The sequence below is a fragment of the Macaca nemestrina genome, chromosome 18 (genome assembly GCF_043159975.1).
Source record: "Macaca nemestrina isolate mMacNem1 chromosome 18, mMacNem.hap1, whole genome shotgun sequence".
NCBI lineage: Eukaryota > Metazoa > Chordata > Mammalia > Primates > Cercopithecidae > Macaca > Macaca nemestrina.
In genome coordinates this window covers 10,217,765-10,239,612 of record NC_092142.1, presented here as the reverse complement: position 1 = coordinate 10,239,612, position 21,848 = coordinate 10,217,765, and the positions used below count along the sequence as shown (strand labels likewise).

General features: G+C 41.5%; 1 protein-coding gene and 1 long non-coding RNA gene across 6 annotated transcripts in view; one reads left to right on the top strand and one right to left on the bottom strand.

The window, feature by feature from the left end:
* LOC105467787 (glutamate ionotropic receptor NMDA type subunit 2A) overlaps positions 1–21,848 on the top strand; it is a 444,595-nt gene that overhangs the window by 358,001 nt on the left and 64,746 nt on the right. For all 4 annotated transcript variants that reach the window (XM_071084110.1, XM_011717503.3, XM_011717504.3 and 1 more), the window contains one exon: positions 4,434–4,594. In XM_071084110.1, the coding sequence (XP_070940211.1) occupies positions 4,434–4,594 (161 nt within the window). The remainder of the gene's footprint in view (positions 1–4,433; positions 4,595–21,848) is intronic.
* The window catches only part of LOC105467785 (uncharacterized), a 74,032-nt gene continuing 71,076 nt past the window's right edge, over positions 18,893–21,848 (bottom strand). Inside the window, exons 5-7 of one of the 2 annotated variants that reach the window (XR_011616304.1) lie at positions 20,973–21,018; positions 20,691–20,771; positions 18,893–19,013 (exon numbers count right to left, since the gene is read on the bottom strand). This is a non-coding gene — a long non-coding RNA (uncharacterized lncRNA). The remainder of the gene's footprint in view (positions 19,014–20,690; positions 20,772–20,972; positions 21,019–21,848) is intronic. The other variant, XR_003014991.2, reaches the window with a different exon arrangement.

Here is a 21,848-nt window from a genome sequence, read left to right as displayed (position 1 = left end):
ACTACATAGTTTTGGGTCTAAATAACATGACCACTTGTGGGAAAACTAATTAAAACCACTAATAATTTGACTGACCTTCACTGACTTGGAAACACCCGGTAACAGATACCATATCGTCAAGAGACACAGCTCAGTTTTCCATGCTCAAAGCATTAGAGGCAAGCTGATAGCTCTTTTAATTAAATGTTTGATACGATGAGATAAACAGCAAAATTCCTGGAGTAAATAAGCTAAATGCTCCCAGAAGATTAATAGAAGATACACCAAGAAAGTCTGCAAAATAAAAAATCTATATTGAATCAATTTATTGTACACTGTGGTTGGTTTTGTTTTTGTTTTTTGTTTATCATGAATACCTGTGTAACAACTCGGGTTTACAATGCTTTTAAGCCATTAGTCCTTGCCGTGAAGAATCATATTGGAGCCCATGGTGTGCTCAGATGAGCTGGGACTTAAATTATAAATAGGTGAATTCATGGGTAAGATGCTTCCCTAGGAATTATTAAGAGAAAATTGCAATGTTGATAGGGATGCTTTCCAAAATGTTGGGAATCACTCTGATAGAGGAAATCCATCTCTGGGAGGCAGATTTATGTTGTGGAAAGAGCAAGATCATGTTTGGGGTCAAATGGACCTGGGTTCAAATCCTGGCCTTGCCATATGATTGGTCTTCTGTATGTCAATATCCCCCTAGGCTTAATTTCCTGTAAAAGAGAAGACATTATCTCCTTTCTGGCAAGGTTGATAGGAGGATTAGAAATAATCCTCACACCATGCCTGGCACACGGTAGATGATCCTGTAATGTGTTATTTCCTTCTTCTACCCTCCTCCTTTCCACTCCCCCCTCTCATTCCTCCCCCTCTCCTTTCTCTTTGTCTCCCTTCTCCTCCTACTCCTTCCATCATCTTCATCATCGCCTGACTCGAACCATTCTTGGCTTCTGGGGCCTGAAATGTTACTGCACTGAGTTGGTCTTTTGTGACAACCAATGGAGGGAATTGAGGGAACTTCTCTCAGTGGATGAGCCGAGGAATGTGTTCTCAAGGAGCCGTGCTGTCTCTGGGCACTGTGCTGCTGCTGCTGAGTGGCCCCAGTCCAGGCAGCCAGGCCTCCTCCCAGCTCATCCTCTCTCTGCTCAAGGACACACCTGCTTGCTGCTCACATCAAGAAGCACGTGGGACTTCACCAACAGAAGACTGTACTAGAAATAGGGGCTCCAGTTGCCAGATGTCCCTTATTTACAGGCACAGAAGACAGATAGATATTTTTAATAAATGTGTAGCTTTTGGTTCATAAAAAAGAGAAAAAATGTCTTGGTTAATTGCTGCATTTTTCTGGAAATTTTATCTCCAAGTGTTGCCTCTCTACCTCCTCCATCATCAAATGCTTGCCATGTTTTAGTCACTCGGATGACCTTCAGACATGCTTCCATATTGGATGGAAAAAAAAATTAGAAAATAATCCTCTGTTCTTCAAACTGTAAGGAGCCTGGCTTCATTGTTTGGCTGAAATGATGTGTGGGTAACAACAGGTGATCTATCCCAAGCATTAGAGGATGCCAGGTGTTCTTTCAAGCACTTTAAGATTCGTTGCAAAAGCAATCTCCAATTTACAGATAGAGAAATTGAGGCTCAGGAGCTTAAATGGTTGCTCCAAATGGTGCAGTTTCTAAGCAGCAGATGAGAACCTGAACTTGTCTCCTCTAAGTCCAAAGCCAGGTGAAACCAGTTAACCTACACAGCAAGGGAACCCTGCAGAGAAGACAGGGGAGTTCCTCTTGACCCCGGATATTGTGATTACATTGTTCTGTGGTCTTGCTGACAATGGAGACCTCTGTCCTACCTCTTCCTTTGCTAAAGCCCATATTGGTTTCTTTATGCTTGCACGTGGAACTCTCTGGGAGAAAGTCTTGCTAGGAATCATTCTCATAGGAAGCATGGAGTGTGTCCTGGATGTTGACCCTGGGACTTAAGAGTTGAGCCATCCTTGCCCCCTCACTGTTTTTCATGCTGTAGGTCATGACTCTTTAGTGAGCCATGAAATTAGTCTAAGGATTGCAGACATTTTTATAAAAATAGAACATAATGGATAACCTCAGAGTATATCACAGAAAGAATGAGTGCTGTGAAATTTTGCGCGTGTGTATGGAGTGGTGATGGGAAACGTATTGTGAGTCATGCTTTAAAAAGTTTGACAGTCTTTAGTCTAGTGGAAAAGATTTCTGGAGCTTGGTGTCAGGCTGAATTTTGTGTGGGTGATGGTACTATCCAGGCCAGAGAAGCGCGGAAACCATCACAGAGACTGAATATCTGTCTTTGTTACTGCGCAACCCAGAGGCAGGGAAGAAAGTGAATTTTCAAAGACCTATGCAGCTCCTCTGCAACAGATGGGGAGTGAAGTGGAAGGCATTTAGTCAAATAGGCCATCTCCGGATGTCTCTGGAGATTGGGAATGGCTGCTACAATGAGATTTATGAACAGCACTATTCCCTCTCTCCTCCCAAGCAGGTGGCTGCCATGAGGATGAGCCTAGACTTGGCCTTTTAAGCTTTTGGTGATGAGTTAAGGCACTGTTTGGCAGAGTGACTGCAAAAAGCATTTTGCTGTTCACCTACACACACATGCACACATGGACGCACATACTCCCAGGGCAAGGCACGCCCTGGCAGGAGAATCTCATTTGTCCAATGAATGGCCACTTCTCCCAAATCCAGTTATGACTGCTTATTAGGTAGCAGCATGCCTAATTTAGGGAAAACGATTTTCAACTGGAAATTTTAATTAACGGTGAAATGAAGTGTGAGTCTGGAAAAAAGAATAATGTTTCTAGCTGGTCTGACTCTTGGGTAAATCTGGATGCTTACCCTGGCGGTTCTTGGTTCCATGGAAGACACACTGGTCTGGAACTTAGAGAGACTGCTGCATTGTGGTCCTGGTTCTGACACTGATTTTCTGGGTGTTCTTCCCCTCCTGGGGTCTTTAAATCTTTATGTCTAGATGAGGAGAGAGTCACTAGCAATGGTCTCTGAGGAACGATAGAGTTAAGACCTCCGCCTGCGGTCAGACGCATCCAGGTTTGAATTGTAGGCCACTGCTTGGTAGTTACATAATCTTAAATAGGTCACACAACCTCTCTGAGCCTCAGTTTTCTCATCTGCAAGAAGGAGCCTCTAGGATTAACTACCTGGCATGGTTTTGTAAGGATTAAATGACCTGATGTTTGTAAAGTTCTTGGCATAGTGCTGGACCCGACGAGGTTCTCGAAAAGTGTTAGTCATTGTTGTTATTACTTTCTAGTTCCAGAATTCAATATTTCATAGAAAAGTGAGGTTCAGGTTCCTTTTTCACTCTTAATGATGATAATAAAATGTAATCATAAATTTATTTTTGAATGCTTCCTGTAGTCCAGGCACTATTACAGTTACTTGACAAACGTATGTTGAGATCTTCCTGGTGGCCCCCCACTCTACAGATGGAAAATAAAGGGAGGCAGCATGAAGTGAATGTGTTATCTAGGGTTCTGTAGCTTGTATGTGATAGAACCTGATTTTCCAACCAGCCAGTTCGAGCTCCCACTTATAACCACAGCCCGGTGCCATCTCTAGTGTTTAGCTGTATTTCTGGAACTCAGATCCAGTTTTCTTGACTTCGACTCTCATTGAGTCACCTGAAACACTGAAGTGGTAGACAGACAGAATCATCCAGTCCATCGGGGAAGACTGGTGATGCGTGGTCTACAGGCCTTTATGGGGGGCTTGAGAGCCGAGTGCTGGGCATCCCTGAAAGCTGTAGATCAACAGGGACTCTGGCTCAACAAGTATTCATGGAACCTGCCATGCACTGGCAGTTATGCCTGGGGAATGTTAGGCACTAGATAAATAGTGTCTGCAGGAGTGAATGAATGACTGAGTGAGTGGAGAATGAATGAGTGGTAATATATAGTCATTTTCTGGGTGAGGTGAAGGTAATTATTAATGGAGTTTAGAGAAGGGAGTGATTGGTGGAAATCACAGAAAATTTCATCATGAAGTGGATAAATGGACTGGACTAAGGTAGTACCTTAAGTTCAGCTCATTCAGCATTTCTAAGCACTGACTGTGTGCCTAACACTGTGCTAGTCTCTATAATGGCACTGAAAATTTCAACTCAACAAGTATCTACGGAGCACCCAGCCAGGCCCTGTGCTAGGACCTGAGCAATAGTACAGAAGAAAAGAGATGCTGGGTCCCCCCTCCTGGAGCTCACAGACTGACTGAAGATGTGATTAAGTAGAAAGAAAGACCAAAAAGTAACATTTTATTGTCATCCTGCTCTAATGCGTGTGTTTAACTCCTAACACCAGACGAAATGATCACTGATTTCTCATTTGTTCTCTCCTCCCCCTCCTCCCTTCTTTTCCTGCTCTCTCTCTTCCTTTCTCGTTCCCTCTCCAGTTTCAGAGACCTCATGACTATTCCCCACCTTTTCGATTTGGGACAGTGCCTAATGGAAGCACGGAGAGAAACATTCGGAATAACTATCCCTACATGCATCAGTACATGACCAAATTTAATCAGAAGGGAGTAGAGGATGCCTTGGTCAGCCTGAAAACGGGGTAAGGATGGCAGTTTCCTTTTCTCCACAGGTCTGCGGGTGATAAACCTTAGAGAAATTGACTCTTGGCATGCCTCAGTTCTTATCTGCTCCCATTGTTGTATTTCTGGAGAGTGACTGTGGTCCAGATGGGCCCCAGTTGAGGGCTGTTTTTGTTAATCTAATGAGCATCCCAGCTTTCCTTCTGAGCTGGGTTAAGAAAAAGCAAATCCAGGATGCTTTGAAATGCACAGAAGCAGAGGGGTTTCTTAGACTGATAAAGAAGTTTGTCCAACTCCATAGGAGATTTTAACCAAATAGAAAGATCCAAGAAGGCTGAGAGTTTAAAGTAGTGAAAACAAAGATTTTTATCTGATTTTAGGTAGGAGGTTTTCTGGGAGTGGTGAGGAGTAGCTTGCTCGTAGGAGCTTTATGAAAAAACTAATTGTATAATATTGATGAAAGAGAAAGAAAAGATGGGAGAAAAGCAATGAGAACTCAAATCATTCACGTTACAGCTAGCATTCCTGTCTGTCTGTTGGCATTGTGGAGTGTAACACAGACTCCATAGCTGAAGCTGTAAAGAAAAGATAGCACAGGGGTTAGGAGTTTAGACTTCGGAGAGAGAGTTTCTCATACTTCATAGCCTCATACCTAAGATGGGAATAAAATAGGACTTAAGAGAGAAAATCTGATGGAAAGCATTTTGGATGGCAAATAGACAGTACCTAAATGTGAGTGTTGTTATTTATTGTAAAGGTTAAATTCTATTCCGTAGACTCTTCCAAAAAGTCGGAAATGCATGAAATCAATTTTAGAAAGGATTAAATTCAATAAAAATGATTTTATTTTCAATGACAGAGTTGTTTAATGAGGGAATTTTGATTATCCAGAAAATTAGCTCACATGGGGCATTTCAGTTGTCAGATTCCTGCATGGACACGTGACTGCAGGTGTATTCTCCTTGTGGCTTAATAAATAACCTCCTCTTCAGCTATTCTGCAAGCCCATTGTGAAGGCCTTGCTGCTGGCTTTGTGTCTGGTAGGGGGAGACAGAGGCCCCTCTAAAGCATCAAAGCTCGGATTTCTGCATAGAAATCCTGGTCATTTTGGCTGTGAGCATTCTGTTCTTTCAGTCTGTGCCTTTGGAATCTCTTTGGCATCTCAGCAGGGGCTGGGAGAGCATTTATTTAGAAACCGAGTCTATGATTTCTGAAAAACTCATTCCCCCAGTGCTCATTCTGGCTTGGAATGATTTCTTTAAACTTTTGAAGTATAACAAAAATGCAGAAAATTCACAAATATTAAATATGCTGCATTATGGCTTTGTACAAACCGATCATCCAGGTCATCAATCCCTGGAACCCCACCCCACACCCTCTTTCAGTCAATATCTTCCACCCGCCTCCTGCACTTCTAAAGCTGTAGATTCTTGGTGCCTGCTATTTTAACATAGAAATAAAGCCACACTCTTTTCTTTTTTGTCTTCTTTGGCTCAACATTGTGTTTGCAAGATTGTTGCATGTAATTTCAGTGCTTTCATTCTCATTGTTGAAACACACCACACATGGATGTCTCTCTCCTAATCTTGATGGACATTTGGGTAATGTCCTGTTTTGGGGCTACTATGAATAATGCTTCTTTCATTAATGAGTGAGTGAATTTCTCTTGGTATACACCAAAGACTGCAACTGCTGAGCCATAGAATATTTGTGTCTTCCACTTTCATAGATACCGGAAAAGATCCATTGTTGATGACTTTACAGTTTAGCCATGGGGTTGGGATTTTTGTTTGTTTGTTTCCATTGAGGTCTTTTAATCAACATATACTGTCGTTTTGGACAGACCATGAGCGCAAATGCAGATGATAATGGTTGGAGACAATGGTTGATGCCTAGCTGACTTTCTCTCCCTCCATTTATTAACCAGAGTACAAAATGGGTTGTTTTCTTTCTTTTTCAATCTTTTTAAAAATATAATAGCAAAAAAAAAAAAAAGAGAGAGAGAAATGGAAACCATTCGTGACCATAAATTGTACAAATTGTTTTCTGGAAGCCATATAATAATTGTAACATCCATCTTAGAAAACTTGGGCAGATGGCAGATTCACTCTATACTCAATCTCCTATGTGGGGGATGCTTTGCATTGTTACTTTAAACTCAGAAACTAGAGCTGAAGGAGTACAAGTATTTTTTTTTATTTTTTATTTTTTATTATTATTTTTTTTTTGGAGATGGAGTTTCACTCTTGTTGCTCATGCTGGAGTGCAATGGCGCAGTCTGGCCCCACTGCAACGTCCGCCTCCCAGGTTCAAGCAATTCTCCTGCCTCAGCCTCCTGAGTAGCTGGGATTACAGGCGCACACCAACACGCTCAGCTAATTTTTGTGTTTTTGTAGAGACGGGGTCTCACCATGTTGACCAGGCACATTTTGAACATCTGAGCTCAGGTGATCCTCCTGCTTCAGCCTTCCAAAGTGCTGGGATTACAGGCCTGAGCCACTGCACCCAGCCACAAGTCATTTTTAAAGAAATAATTCAATATAGCCTTAGGGATGAGAGCATAGCAGTTCTCATTCCTGGAGATTTAATTTCATTAGAGTTAATATTTGGGGAAACCACATACATGTTTAACAGGCTCCTTGATTATTTAAGTATTTGGTTTTTTTGTTTGTTTGTTTGTTTCAGACAGGGTCTCACTCTGACACCCAGGTTGGAGTACAGCAGTGTAATCATAGCTTACTGCAGCCTGGACTTCCCTGGGCTCAAGTGATCATCCCTCCTCAGCCTCCTGAGTAGCTGGGACTATAGGCGTGTCCCACCACACCTGGCTAATTGTTGTGTTTTGTGTAGAGAGGAGGTTTTGCCGTGTTACCCAGGTTGATTTCAAATTCAGAAGGCTCAAGCCATTCTCCTGCCTCAGCCTCTCAAAGTGCTGGGATTACAGGAGTGAGTCACTATACCCGGGCTAAATTAAATTTTGAATAGATAAGATATTTATATACTTCAAAAATAAAAAGGTACAGAAAAAGAAAAACAGTGAAAAGTTTTCCCTCCACACTATTCCTCCTCTAGTACCCTTCCATGGTAACCACATTTGCTCTGTGTATCCTTCCAATATGTTCTTCTGAATCTTTCTATATTAATGCATAAAGAGCCATAAAGTTATTTTTATAGAGTCATAATCTTTCATTATGCAAATATACCATATTTTATTTGGTCAGGCCTCTACTGTTGGACATTTAGGTTGTTTCCAGTCTTTTACTGTTGCAAACAAAGCTGCAGTGAATATCTTTGGATTGCGTCACATTCAATGTAGAATAAATTTCTTGAAAGAGTGGGTCATAGTTGCAATTTTAACAGATATCGCCAAATCTCCCTCCAAAAGAAATTTGTACTTACCCATCAGTGTATGAGAGAGCTTATTTCTCCAAAGTTTTGCCAATACAATGTGTAATTAATCTTTCAAAATTTTGCTAATAGGTAAAAAGTGTGTTGAGATATAAATTTGCACTTATTTTCAGTAAATTTTGGCCATATTTATATACTTAAGAGCCATCAGCAATTCCTTTTTTACTTTTATTAATATTTCTCTTGGTTTGTTGGTCTCTTTCTTATTCATTTACATATTGGACAGATGAGCCTTTTGTGATGTGGTTACAAATATTTCCCTATTTCTTTTGAACTTGCTCATGATCCTTTTTTTTTTCCATGCAGATTTTATCTTTTTTGTAGTGAAATACATCAACCATTTTCTTATGGCTTTTGAATTTTGAGACGTAATTCAAAAGTCTTTCATCATTCTGGTATTACAAGATAATTATCTTGTGTTTTCTATTTTGGTTGCGTTTGTTAATATTTGGAATTTTTCTTGGTGGACGGTATGAGACACGACTTCAACTCCTCAGATGATTATGAAAACCAAAATATGAGAATTACCACCACAGAACTACACCAAGATCTGATCAACTTTGTGTTGGTTGTGTCTCCTCAACATCCCACCACGAGACTGCGGTCTTTCAAGTGTCCACGTCACCACACTCATAGGCCTTTTCCTTCCTCTTCACATCTCTTGTTTCCTTTTTAAATTGTTCATTATGAAATATATTGCTGTTTAAGGAATAATAATAATACAATGAAATCTTCATGTACCTACCACCGAGCCTTTAAAAAAAAAAGTCATTCTCGTCCTTCACCACATCCAGCATCTGTAGAAGATTCCATCCCTCTGGAAGGTTGAGGAAGGTAACCTCATCTGCTCCTGAATTGCTCAGCTTTAGAACATTCCCCCAACACCCTAGAATCCAGCAGGCCTTGACTTAGAACATCCAGAGCACGTGGCTCAGCTGCTGGGTCTCACTACTCCACCCACACGTTTCAGTAACATCTGCTGCCTAGCAAAGCCACGTGCATGCACACCAGGGTCAGTGAAATTATGGGTTGTAATTTTCTGGGAGAGTCTTGAACACCAGACGGGCTTTGGATTATGGTCAAATGACAGTCCCAGCTGGGTTTGAGTCTGGGCTCGAGCATTAGCTAGCTGTGTCCTGGGACGAGTCATGTCACCTCTCCAAGTCACTTTCTAGTTTCCCCATCTAAGAAGTGAAACGGTTGAATTCTTTGATCTCTGAACTAGTTCTGAGATTCTTTTATTTGTGTCAAACACTTAAGAAAACTCAGAGAAACCACACATACAAACAACTGTCAGTTTTGCAGAAAGGATTTAGAATCATGCCCCCAAATTGGGTGCCTCCAAGCCTGGCCAATGGACCAGCTGTACCTGAATCACATGATTACCTGTCAAAATGCAGATTCCTGGGCCCAGCACAAGGCTTTCTAGCTATGGAGCCTGTGAATCTTCATTATAATAAGCATCATTCCCCTGACCACGCCACACCACGTGATTTTGAGACACATAAATATTTGAGAACTACTGTTTTAGAAGTCCAACACACTATTCATTGTGCAACAGAGCTGAGAACTACTTTAAAGGAGTTTAAGAAACATGTTTTATTGGGATAGGCATATACAGAGTAGACAGACCAAATGCTTGTCTTTGGAATCCATAATTTTTTGAAGAAAGGCATGGGCAGAGAAAAACTTGAAAGCTAAGTTTTACTGTTTATTGAAATTCATAGCAAATGGAGATAAATTATCAGACAAATCAGAAAAGAGGGTTTGACGTGTAAACATCAACAGAGATGGGATTTTTCAGGCACAGATCTGTTGCGCCTTGTGGGACTCCGGTGAACCAAAGGTGGATGAGCGTCAGTGACCCCAGGTTTCTAGACGAATGCTTCTCAAGGTAGCCTGAGTCTGAATCAGAATAGGTACTAATAAAAATGTAGATTGCTGAGCCCCACTGAGCCAGTTGAATCAGAATCTCTGTAAGGAGGGGTCTGAAGATCTGCGTGGTTTAACAAGCTCTTCAGGTGACTCCGATATGCCCTAATCAAATTTTAAGAACGTCCGCCCTAGAAGAGGGAGCTGAAGCTGAAATGAGTGGAGACAGATTTAGATTTACAAATGCTCAGTCATCAGAAGCTGATGTCCTCCAAGCCGTTTTGGCATGGGGGCAAAACTGCAAGCGTCGCACTTATGCCAGATTTAAATTAAACAACGTCCCTAGAGCTCCAAAGAGCCTAATATTTCAAGACACAGTGGGATAGTTTGTTTTTATTTTAATTGATTTTCATGTACAATTCCGGGTGTATACATTTATGGAAAAGTCCCAATTTCCTTAGAATAGAAGCCTCAGTTTTCAGCTCTCAGGGTCCCCAGTCCCCTGTGTGATTTCATTCTCAGCACTACAGTGTTGAAAAACAGGCAGGTCTCTGCTGGTTTCTTTTTATACGTTAGAAGAATTGGAAGACAGGATTGTCTTTTTTCCTTATTGTGATAAAATATACATGGCATAAAATTTGCCATCTTCACATTTTTAAGTGTATGGTTCAGTGGTATTAAATGCATTCATCATGTGGTACAACCATTACCACCATCTGTCTCCAAAGCTCTTTTGTAAAACTGCAACTCTCTACCCACTAAACAAAAACTCCTCATCCCCCTTTTCCCCAGCCCCAGGCAACCATCATTCTACATTTCATCTTTATGATTTTGACTACTCTAAATACCTCATCTAAGTGGAATCATACAGTATTTGTCTTTTTGTGACTAGCTTATTTCACTTAGCATAACATTTATCCATGTTTTAGCATGTGTCAGAATTTTATTCTTTTTTAAGGAATATTTATTCCATTGTATTCAGGTACCACATTCATCTTTCAGTGGACACTTGAGTTGTCTCAGCAGTTTGACTATTTTGAATCATGCTTCTGTGAACATAGATGTGTGAATATATTTTTGAGACTTTGGTTTTTTTTGGGCATATATGCAGAAGTGAAATAATTGGATCATATGTCAATTCTATTTTTAATTATTGAGAAACAACCATACTGTTTTCCACAGTCCCATTTGCATTCCCACCAGCAGGGCACAAGGGTTCCAATTTCTCCACATCCTCACCAATACTTGTTTTCTGTTTTTCTAGTAGTAGCCATCCTACTGGGTATGAGGTGGTATCTCATTGCAGTTTTGATTTGCATTTCCGTAATGATTAGTGGTATTGAGCACTTTTTACCTACTTATTGGCCAATTGTATTTCTTCTTTTGAGAAGTGGATAAGCATGTCTTTTCGTCATTTACATTTGGGTTGTTTGGGTTTTCTTTTTTGTTGTTGTTGTTGTTAGGTTTTAGGAGTTCTGTATATATTCTGGATATCAATCCCTTATCAGATATACAATTTGCAAATATTTTTTCCTATTCTATGGGTTACCTTTTTATGTTCTAGCTTTACACTGATAGTGTCTTTTGATGCACATTTAAAAAAATATTAGGGAGTATTGTGTTTTGACCAATAAATATTTTTCTAAAAGGGCTTCAGTTGTCCTCAGTGACTTGTCTGTAAAAACAAAGGAACAGTGCAGTCCCATCTCCCTGCACATGTTTGAAATGTCTTCATAGAAAGTTTTGCATTGAAAAACAAATGAGCACTGAATTCCTATCCTAGAGCACAGGTGTGCAAAGCCTGTGGGATTTAGGAATGTACCTTTTTTTTATTTTTTGAAATGGAGTTTTGCTGTCGTTGCCCAGGCTGGAGTGCAATGGCACGATCTTGGCTCACCGCAACCCTTGCCTTCCGGGTTCAAGCGATTCTCCTGCCTCAGCCCTCCCGAGTAGCTGGGATTACAGGCTTGCACCACCATGCCCTGTCAATTTTGTATTTTTTTAGTAGAGACAGGTTTCTCCATGTTTGTCAGGCTGGACTCAAACTCCCAATCTCAGGTGATCCACCTGCCTTGGCCTCCCAAATTGCTGGAACTACAGGCGTGAGCCACCGCGCCTGGCCAGGAATGTCCAGTTTTATTAGCGCTTCTAGTGATTCAGATGTAGGTAGTCCATGTCTTTGGGAGGTTAGCTAGTTGACTGTTGAGAGATGGAGTTCTGTAGTGACTAAACAGGACAAGGAAGAGGAAGGATATTTCAGGAGGAGGGTGCAGGATGAGTGATGTGGCAAAATGTAAGTTTAGGTTTAGGCATATTAAGTTGGAAGTGCCTTTGGGACACATCATCATATCTGCAGGCATCTTTGCACTTAATGCGACCTTACAACTAGTGAACTGCAGCCCTGAGCACTTCACATGCCTAATCTCAATCCTCACAACACCCCTACGATCTGGATACCATTAATATCCCTTTTAAGAGATGAAGAATCTGAAGTTCACCATTGTTAACCTAATTACCCAATAGGCTATTCAGCTAAGTAACTACATTGCAGAATTAGTAAGTATGGAAGTTAGGCTTACTTCCCCACTTGGAAATGCCACCCTAAGCAGTTGGAAACGTGGGATTATGGTTCAGGGGAGAGTTGAAAACTAAAGTTAGATATTACGTATGTGCATACATGATAGAGTACATATCCTGTTAATTGATGATCTGAGAATTGGTGAAATCACAGCATTATTTCTATCCTCAAAAGAAACTGGTTCTGGGATATTGGCATTCCCAAGGCAAAGGTGAACCAGAAGAGTATAAGGATCTTCACTGAAGTTCAGTTGCTCAGCAGAGCAAATTTTTTCAAAGATGCCATTTGAGCGGATTTTATTTGCTGTATTTTATCAGCCAAACAGAATCAAACACAAATGGTTCATTTCCAGCTGCTGAATTCGAAAGCGACCATAGACATCAGGATTCAGTGAGCTGTTCTAAATGGGATAGCATCATCTCCAGAGAAAATCAGATCGACAATGACCTGGTTTCTGAGATCCACCCCCACACTGCAAACAAAGCTCAAAAAAAATTGCTTCCACATCATAGAGTTAAGAAGTTTTTTCCTTAATAAAAACTCAAATAAACATAGACATCTGTTTTTTTTGTTTCTTTGGTTTTTGTTTTTTTTGTTTTTTTTTTTTTTTTTTTTGGTACTTGGAATTATTTCCTGGTAAGCTCTATTAAAACAACGTTAAAGGATTTTCAAGGCCACCTATAAAACCTTTTTTAAAGTAGAAAAAATTGTTGGGGGGGAGTTAAATAAAGTGAGATCATAATTCTTTAAACTCAGAGATGGAAAAAAAGGTAAAAAGACAGACTAAAAAATATATCAAAATGTTATCAGAGATGCTGCTAGGTGATTGGGATGATGGACTTTACATTCTTTCACATTTAACAAATTTTCAGCAACACAGTATTACTTGCAATAGCTAGAAAAAAGTTTCTTCTGACTATAATTCTGTAGTTTTTCCTGCATTTCATTCTTGTATTGTCAACGCGTGTATACAATTCATACAAGTTGAATCAGTGCATATGCAAATTTGTTTTGCTTTTTGCAATCAAAGTGGACAGTTCTGTTGTTTAGTTTCCACATTTAAGGACCAGGTGATAGTTTCATTGAGCTAGAGGAATATTAATTAATTTAGCTTTTACTGCTTTGTGTTTTCATCATGCCTTAACTAGCACTGAAAGGTACTACAAGAAATAGTTATTTTTGAAAAGGTTGCTGATATGGTTATTATAGGACAGCTTGTGGAGAATGTCGTCCTGTGGCATCCCTCACACTTCTGTACAATGAAGAGCATTGCTTTGTTCTGTTTGAGGCATGCTTTGATCTTGTGGACAACACAATTCTTGTAATAACTTACAGGTTTCTTTTTGCTTGGACTACCGCACAATTCAGAGCTTAATGCATGATTCTTTTTTCATAATTGTGGAGCCTGTGGCCTGAGTATCTGTTTACTGACTTTCCCTAAGGCCGAGCTACTATTCCACTTCTGAATTCACTTAACTCCAATTGCTTTATCCGTATGTGTAAACCTTATTCTATTACAGTGAATGTGAGCTACCTGAATTGCTTCGGACACAAAGCAATTCTTGTTTTTTATTTTTTTATTGTTTGTTTTTATTTTTATTGTTTGTTTATTTCTTTTTTCTTTCTTTCTTTTTTGTTTTTGTTTGAGACAGAGTCTTGCTCTGTTGCCCAGGCTGGAGTGCAGTGGTACTACCTCAGCTCAGTGCAATCTCCATCTCCCAGGTTTAAGTGATTCTCATGCCACAGCCTCCCAAGTAGTGGGATTACAGGGGTGCACCACCACACCCAGTTAATTTGTGTGTTTTTAGGAGAGATGGGGTTTCGCCATGTTGGCCAGGCTGGTCTTGAACTCCTGGCCTCAGGTGATCCTCCCACCTCAGCCTCCCAAAGTGCTGGGATTGCAGGCATGAGTTACCGCACCCAGCCCAAGTGAGGTATTTCTAACCAACAGGTACCATTTATTGGGAGCTTACCTAAGTGCCAGGTACTGTTTTAAATGCTTTGCCTCCTTATCTAACTTAAACATCATGACAACCCTATATGACGGTGACTATCATGATTTTCATCCACCTTTGAGGAAACAGGCATTGACAGATTAAGCAGCGTGTCTGGGATCAATCTTACTGCAGAGCCCATGCTTTGAGTCCCAATGTAAACAAAATAAAAAATACGACTGTTCTCATAATATTCCACAATTAAGGCCATTTCTAATTGCCCACCATTATACAAAACCTAGTACCAATTTTGTTCATATTTTTACTTCAAAAGATCTCTTTTTTTCTTTAAAATCTTTACTACTGTTTCAAAAGGGCTAATGTTTCTTCTTCCATTGAAATGAGGAAAATAAATGAATGCATGGAGCTAGAGGGTGGAGGAAGTGAATTTCTTCTATTCGAGCCAAGCCACAGGAAGCACATGGTCAGAAAATTCCTCTTGGGGAAGAACTGTGAAGAAGCAGGAACTCCCTGGCAGGTTCTATATCCTTAGGGATCACCTCTTGTTTGTTTTTGTTTGTCTGTTTGAGACAGAGTTTCACCGGGGCTGGACTGCAGTCACGAGATCTCAGCTCACTGCAACCTCCGCCTGCCGGGTTCCAGTGATTCTTGTGCCTCAGCATCCCAAATACTGGGACCACAGATGTGCGCTACCAGGCCTGGCTAATTTTTGCACTTTTAGTAGAGACAGGGTTTTGCCACGTTGTTCCAGGCTGGTGTCAAACTCCTGACCTCAAGTGATCCACCTGCCTCGGCCTTCCAAAGTGCTGGAATTACAGGTGTGAGCCCCCACACACCTGGCCCACCTCTTGTTATTGCTTGCTGAACTCACATGGGAACTTCAAACATGTGATCTCATTTCCTCCTGATTCAACTCTGCCAGACAGTCATTTTCTCCATTTGTAGAGGAGGACACTGAAGTTCAGGCAGAAGCCAGAGCTCATCCGAAGGTTAACATCTAGTGAGTAGTAGTGGCAGCATTCAGTTGAAGACCTAACATCTTTTCTGACCCATGATGTTGTGCTAATCCTCTGCTTGTCCTGAGAAGGGAACAGCTTGGCAAGGGTTGTACCTATCTGTTACAAGGTCGTGGGGTTAGGAGCTGGGAAGTTGCTCTTGCCCATGAAGCATCGCAGATTTGGAATAGCTCAGCTTCCTTTCTCCCCACCGTAAAATTATAAACACATCTCCACTGACCCAGGTGCTAAAAAGGTCATGGTGTTAATGTATCAGCCCTGTGTGTTCTCTTGCTGCAGGGAGAAGTGAGTTTTCCTGGCACTGGGCTCACTCAGGCCACCGAAAGCCTCTAGCACAGGTTAGAAGACACTGTTTACACCCCATGGAAAGTGCCCGGGGCCAACCCCGGACAGCTGCCTCTCCCAAAGCAAGCCCTGCCTCCTTCCTCGTGTAGAGAAATGCAGGTGGAGGAGTGATAGGAACTCAGGTACTGCACCTTCAGGTGTCCCCAGTGAAGTAGTTTCCTAGAGTGGCCATAACAAATGACCACAAGCGTGGTGGGATGCAACAACAGAATTTTATTATCTCAGTTCCGGGGGCCAGAAGCCCAAAATCAAGGTGTCAGCAGGACCTTGCTCCCTCTGAAGGCTCTAAGTGAGGGTCATTCCTTGCCTCCTCCAGTTTCTGGTGCCTCCAGGTATCTCTTGGCTTGTGGCTGCATCACTCCAATCTCTGCCTCCATTTGCAGGTAACCTTCTTCCCTCGGTATGTCTCTTCTTCTAAGGACTCCAGCCATTGGAGTTAGGACCCACCCTAAATCCAGGATGACTTATCTCAAGATCCCTAAATAATTATATCTGCAAAGACATGATTTTAAATAAGGGCATACTCTGACGTCCCAGGTGGACATGAATTTGGAGGTATACTCACCTAGGCTGTAGTGTGGTTTTCCCATCATCACCTCCTGATAGGTGTCTGACATCAGCACTGCCAGAGGAGGCTGTCCTCAGTTGTCTTGGGGACCAGGGGAAGAGGCGATGCTGTCCAGTACTTTATCTGGGTATGCTGTGAGGAGTGGTGTTGTATTCCACAGGGATGCACAGCAGAGAGGTATGCAAAGTGGATTCTTGCTTGTGAACTCCCACCATCACGTGGTAATTGTGCTGGCCGATTTCCTGTACCATCCCTATCCCCTGCCTCCTGGTCTCGGTTGTTTAGGTAGCCATCACTCCATGCCAGGAGGTATTTTTCTTTTTGAGACAGAGTCTGGCTCCTTCACCCAGGGTGGAGTACAACAGCACGATCTCGGCCCACTGCAACCTCCACCTCCCAGGATCAAGCAATTCTCCTGCCTCAGCCTCCAGAGTAGCTGAGATTACAGGTGTGCGCCACCATACCCAGCTAATTTTTGTATTTTTAGTAGAGATGGGGTTTCACCATCTTGGCCAGACTGGTCTCAAACTTCCGATCTCAGGGGATCCGCCCTCATCAGCCTCCCAAAGTGTTGGGATTACTGGCATGAGCTACTGTGCCTGGCTCCAGGAGCTTTTATGAGTGCATTACCTGTAACTCTTCATTTAATCTTCACAGCTTCTCCGTGAGGTTGGCATGCCTGGCATCTCCACTATATAGATAAGTTAAGTCATGATGCAGGCACAGTGATGGTAAGCTTCAGAGCTGGGATTTGAACTGGCTCTAGGAGTTATGCCCTTAACCATTTTGCTATATTGCTTCTCATTAAAAAATATATCCTCATTGTAAAAAAGAAAAAATGAAAATACGGATAAGGAATCATTCCTTTGGCTTGGCATCTCAATGCCAAACTGTTATCTGTTTGATGTACGTTCCATTTCTCCCAGACTTTTATTATATGCATTTGTATGTGTTTTTGTTTTTGTGTGACGGAGTCTTGCTCTGTTGCCCAGGCTGGAGTGCAGTGGTACGATCTTGGCTCACTGCAACCTCCGCCTTCTAGGTTCAAGTGATTCTCCTGCCTCAGCCTCCTGAGTAGCTGGGACTACAGGGGTGTGCCATGATGCCCAGTTGATTTTTCTATTTTTAAGAGATGGGGTTTCACCATGTTGCCCAGGCTGATCTCAAACTCCTGACCTTTAGTAGTCCACCCACTTCGGCCTCCCAAAGTGCCGGGATTACAGGGATGAGCCACCGTGCCCAGTCTGCATTTGCATATATTAATGTCTGCACATAAGAATACAATTTTATTCTGTGGAATGCTGTCAAACTCTATGCAGTATGTCACAGTTTGGTTTTCAGTGAACGATATATTTTGGAGAGGTTTCCATTTTTTGCCTTCATTCTCTTTGACTGCTGGAAAGAATTCTATGATATGCATGCATCAGAGGTTTTTTTAAGCATTTTCTTCTTACTAGATTTTTTTGGGGGATGGGATGAGGGCTATCAGTCATATGACTGTGTTAAGGATCATTGGGGATTCCTCTGTGTACCCCTACAAGTGGTTTTCTAGGAATGAAACCAGGACATAGAATTTCTTGGTGTAAGTATTTATATTTTCTGAAAGCCTTCAAACTTATATAGTCAATTTATTTGATTTGCTTATTTTTATATTTTCTGAGTGGATTTTGGAGTAAAAAATGCCTACTTTAACATTCTGTCTCTAATACCAGCTGTGTGACCTTTGGTGAATTAAATAACTTCCCTGAGCCTAATTCCCACATGTGTAAAATCCCACTTCCTGGAATTCCTCTGAGAAATAACTAAGTTGACTTATGGAAAGTACCCTGCACTCTATCTAACACATAACAGCATTTTCACAAATCTCTATGTTTTTCATAATCTCTCTTTCGCTCTCATGTTTTCTGGCCCCCGGGAGTCCCTGTCTTTCAGTCCTCTGTGTGTGACAAGTTCTGCGGTGTCATCACTACTAACAGTATGATGGGGTGCTTAAAGGCTAAGCATCCTGGATTCAAATTCTCACTCCAGTAACATCCAGTGTCGGGACCTTGGACAAATTAATTAACATCTTAAACTACAGTTTTCTGCTCTTATAAAATTACACTAATTGTGCTGCCTTCACTTAGAAGTGCATTGCAAAGATTAAATGAGATATTCAGGCAAAGAGTCCAGCACATAGTAAATGTTCAAGAAAAGTCTGAACAAAGGAAACCTTTTTGAGCCATCTTTCTAATATTATAAAAATGCTATGCTTCATGAAATCGGCAGCAGAATGGTTAGCTCTGATCCCAACCCTTGAAAAGTCCACTCTAAGAAGCTCCATAAAGAGTAACATTCCAGAAAGAACCAATACTGTGCCGATGTCAGAGCGTGAGTTGTGGTGAAGAAAATACAGTATTGCATAGTGCTTTGCAATTCACCAAATTAATGACTGTGACTTCATTCAACCAGTGCACCAACATAGGAGACGGATTATGTTTTCCTTCCTGTCAGATGGGGAAATCAAGGCTTAGAGAAATATTTAGACTTGCCCAACTTTCCACAAAGTGTGCAGAGCCAGTTCTCTGACACTGCGTCCCAGCAGAGGCCTTGTACTGGAGGAGCCCGGCAATGGTGTCCTGAAGGCTCACTGCTTTGGTGAGTGACAGGCCGGTCTGGAAACATTGAGCAGAGATCTCTGGGCCTCAGTGTCCTCATCTGAAAAATGAAGAGACTGGATTACATACTCTGTCAACTCCTTGGGCATAGTCAGTTTGGGTCCAACATTAAATTTAACAGAAACAAAGTACTTACAGCTAGATGGATTTGCTCAACCATTTCAGTCCTTCCCTCTCTTTGAAATTAGCAGTCAATAGACAAAGTGGGTACATTCCATCTCTTGGGTATTCTTTCTGTCTCTCTCTCTGTCTGTCTCTCTCTATCCCCACCCTCCCTCTTTCTTTCTCCCGCTCTCCCTCTCTCTCTCCCTCTCTCTCTCCCTCTCTTTCTCTATTAGCCCATTTTCACACTGCTGATAAAGACATACCCGAGACTGGGTAATTTATAAGGAAAAAGAGGTTTAATGGACTCACAGTTCCATGTAGCTAGGGAGGCCTCACAATCATGTTGGAAGGCGAAAGGCATGTCTTACATGGTGGCAGGCAAAAGAGAATGAGAACCAAGTAAGAGGGGAAAACTCTTCTAAAACAATCATATCTCATGAGACTTATTCTCTCCCATGAGAACCTTATGGGGGAAACTGCCCCCATGATATACTTATCACCCACCAGGTCCCTCCCACAACAGGTGGGAATTATGAGAGCTACAATTCAAGATGAGATTTGGGTGGGGACACAGCGAAACTATATCACCGTCCTTCTCACTCCCTCCTCATCACCTTCTTCTATCCTCTTTCTCTTTGTTTCTTTCCCTCCTTTTTTTTCTCTTAGTTTCTTGCAATTAATATATCTCACTTTTTATTCTCTCCCTGTCTGTACCTCACTACTATCTCTTTCTCCTTCTCTGTTTCTCTTTCTCACTTTCTCTTTCTCATCTTTTCTTCTTTCTCTCTTTCTGTCTCTGTCTTCCTGTTTTGCTTGGTACCTCCTTCCATCTGGATCTTTTCCTCCTGCCTAGTTATCTTCCTCTCTTTTATCCTCTCCTCTTCTCTGCTTCTTACCACCTCTGTCTTATAAAATCGCTCAGGATTTATTCTCAGCTAAAAAATAAATATTAACCATCCATCTTTTTTGCCCAATTCACAGTGATTATTATTGGTAGAAATAACCCACACAAAGTAAACTGACAAGAGCTGAAAGCACATAGGGTGAAATTTGGTATTGACTAAAAATCCATAGATGACTCAAATCTTCTCAGCTAATTTTGGTTCTCTGTACAATTTTGACCCAGGAGAATTGGACTTAGTGGAAATAATAACCACAAAAGGGAACTCAAAATGTCAGAAGTTATAAATTAGTAAAATTTGTTGTGGTCCAAATGCTGATTGATAAAGCAAATATTTATAAAATTTAAACACAAAAGAATTGACCCCAGTAAAAATGCTTCCAAAAAAATTGGAAACGATTTAACTATGCTATGCAAGACATCGATCGAGGAATTAAATTAGCTTAATGGAGTTTGCTTTGAAAAATGCTTCCTTTGTGAAAATTCATCAATGTTGGTATAACTCTGACTTTAGAGTTTGTATTCACAAACCCAGAATCAAAATGTGATTCTAGGCCATTTTCCCAAAGCCAGTTTTAGGCCATCCTGTGCTGATGGCAGATAGTCTCTGTATAGGTTGAGTGTCTCTTGCCCAAGTAAACAATTTCAAAGGTTGTCATGCCCCAGTGGTACCATTTCTGGGGATCATGAATGCCCTTCCCCGATGGGTACCTGGTGGTGCTCCACACCTCCACTGCTTCTCTGCATAGTGATACCACCACTGCCAGACAATCTCCTAAATCCCATTGGCATCTGCAATTACAAACAAAACACCTTCACTTCCATTTTAATCCATCCAACAGCCAGCCCTGTAATAAGGTATTATTTCCCGTCTTGCAGATGAGAAAACTGAAGCTCAGAGAGGTCCCATGACCGGGCTTCACTCATGGAGCTGGTGAAGGTAAATCTGAATTGTGTTCCCTGTTCCACAGTTGCCCAAACATGCCAACTGACCTCACGTGTTAATGTGTTTCTCTTCCTGGCAAGTGTTTGGTTTGACCTGAAAAAAATACATTCAGTTATCATCAAAGAGATGTTTTAATTTTCAGTAACATACACACACACACACACACACACATGCACACGCTGGTTTCATTAATTCATCAAGACAAGCAGTGTCTTGTTAAAGGCTTCTTGAATGTTAATGAATGAATAATTAACTTTAACTATATAATTAGCCTTTAAATGTGCTGAGACCCCCAGAGAGCATCTGCAAACATGCATAAGAAGATGATGAGCTAAAACCGGAAACTTTTGATTAGGAAATGTCAAGTCACTTGACAATACAAATTCCCATCCCTAACGTGTCCATGCTTCGACTGTGGGGTATGGTCCTCCCCGGTGTAGGGACAATTAGATTTGCCAACAAACAGTCTTGGGGCTAGGATTGGACTTTCAAAGCCATTGTGCAGGTATAAGAGAGACCCACAGACTAAAGGAATGGGGTCAGATCTACACACTTGTGAAAGCTGTAGCAGCTCTTGAGGTCTGTCAATAAGTCTGGCAGGAAACCACTAGGTTAAAGTAGCATGGGGCACATGTGACATCCCTCCTTACCTTGCTTCTTTGCTAATTTACAGAGAGGAGGTCTTATTTCCCCCTCTCATTCTGAATTACTGTCATTTCTAATCATCTGTGCTCCTTGAGGAACTGCCGGTGATGGAGAAGGTAATGGCACCCGCACAGCCACTAAGACGCCTGGCAGGGGGTGAGCCTGTCATGCAGCCAGCATAGCGTGGAATTCATTTGGGCTCCAGCACTGCTCTAGCCCTCATGATGGAAAGCCAAGGTGTCTTTGGTCTGTCACAGACATTGGAGAAGAGTGATTAC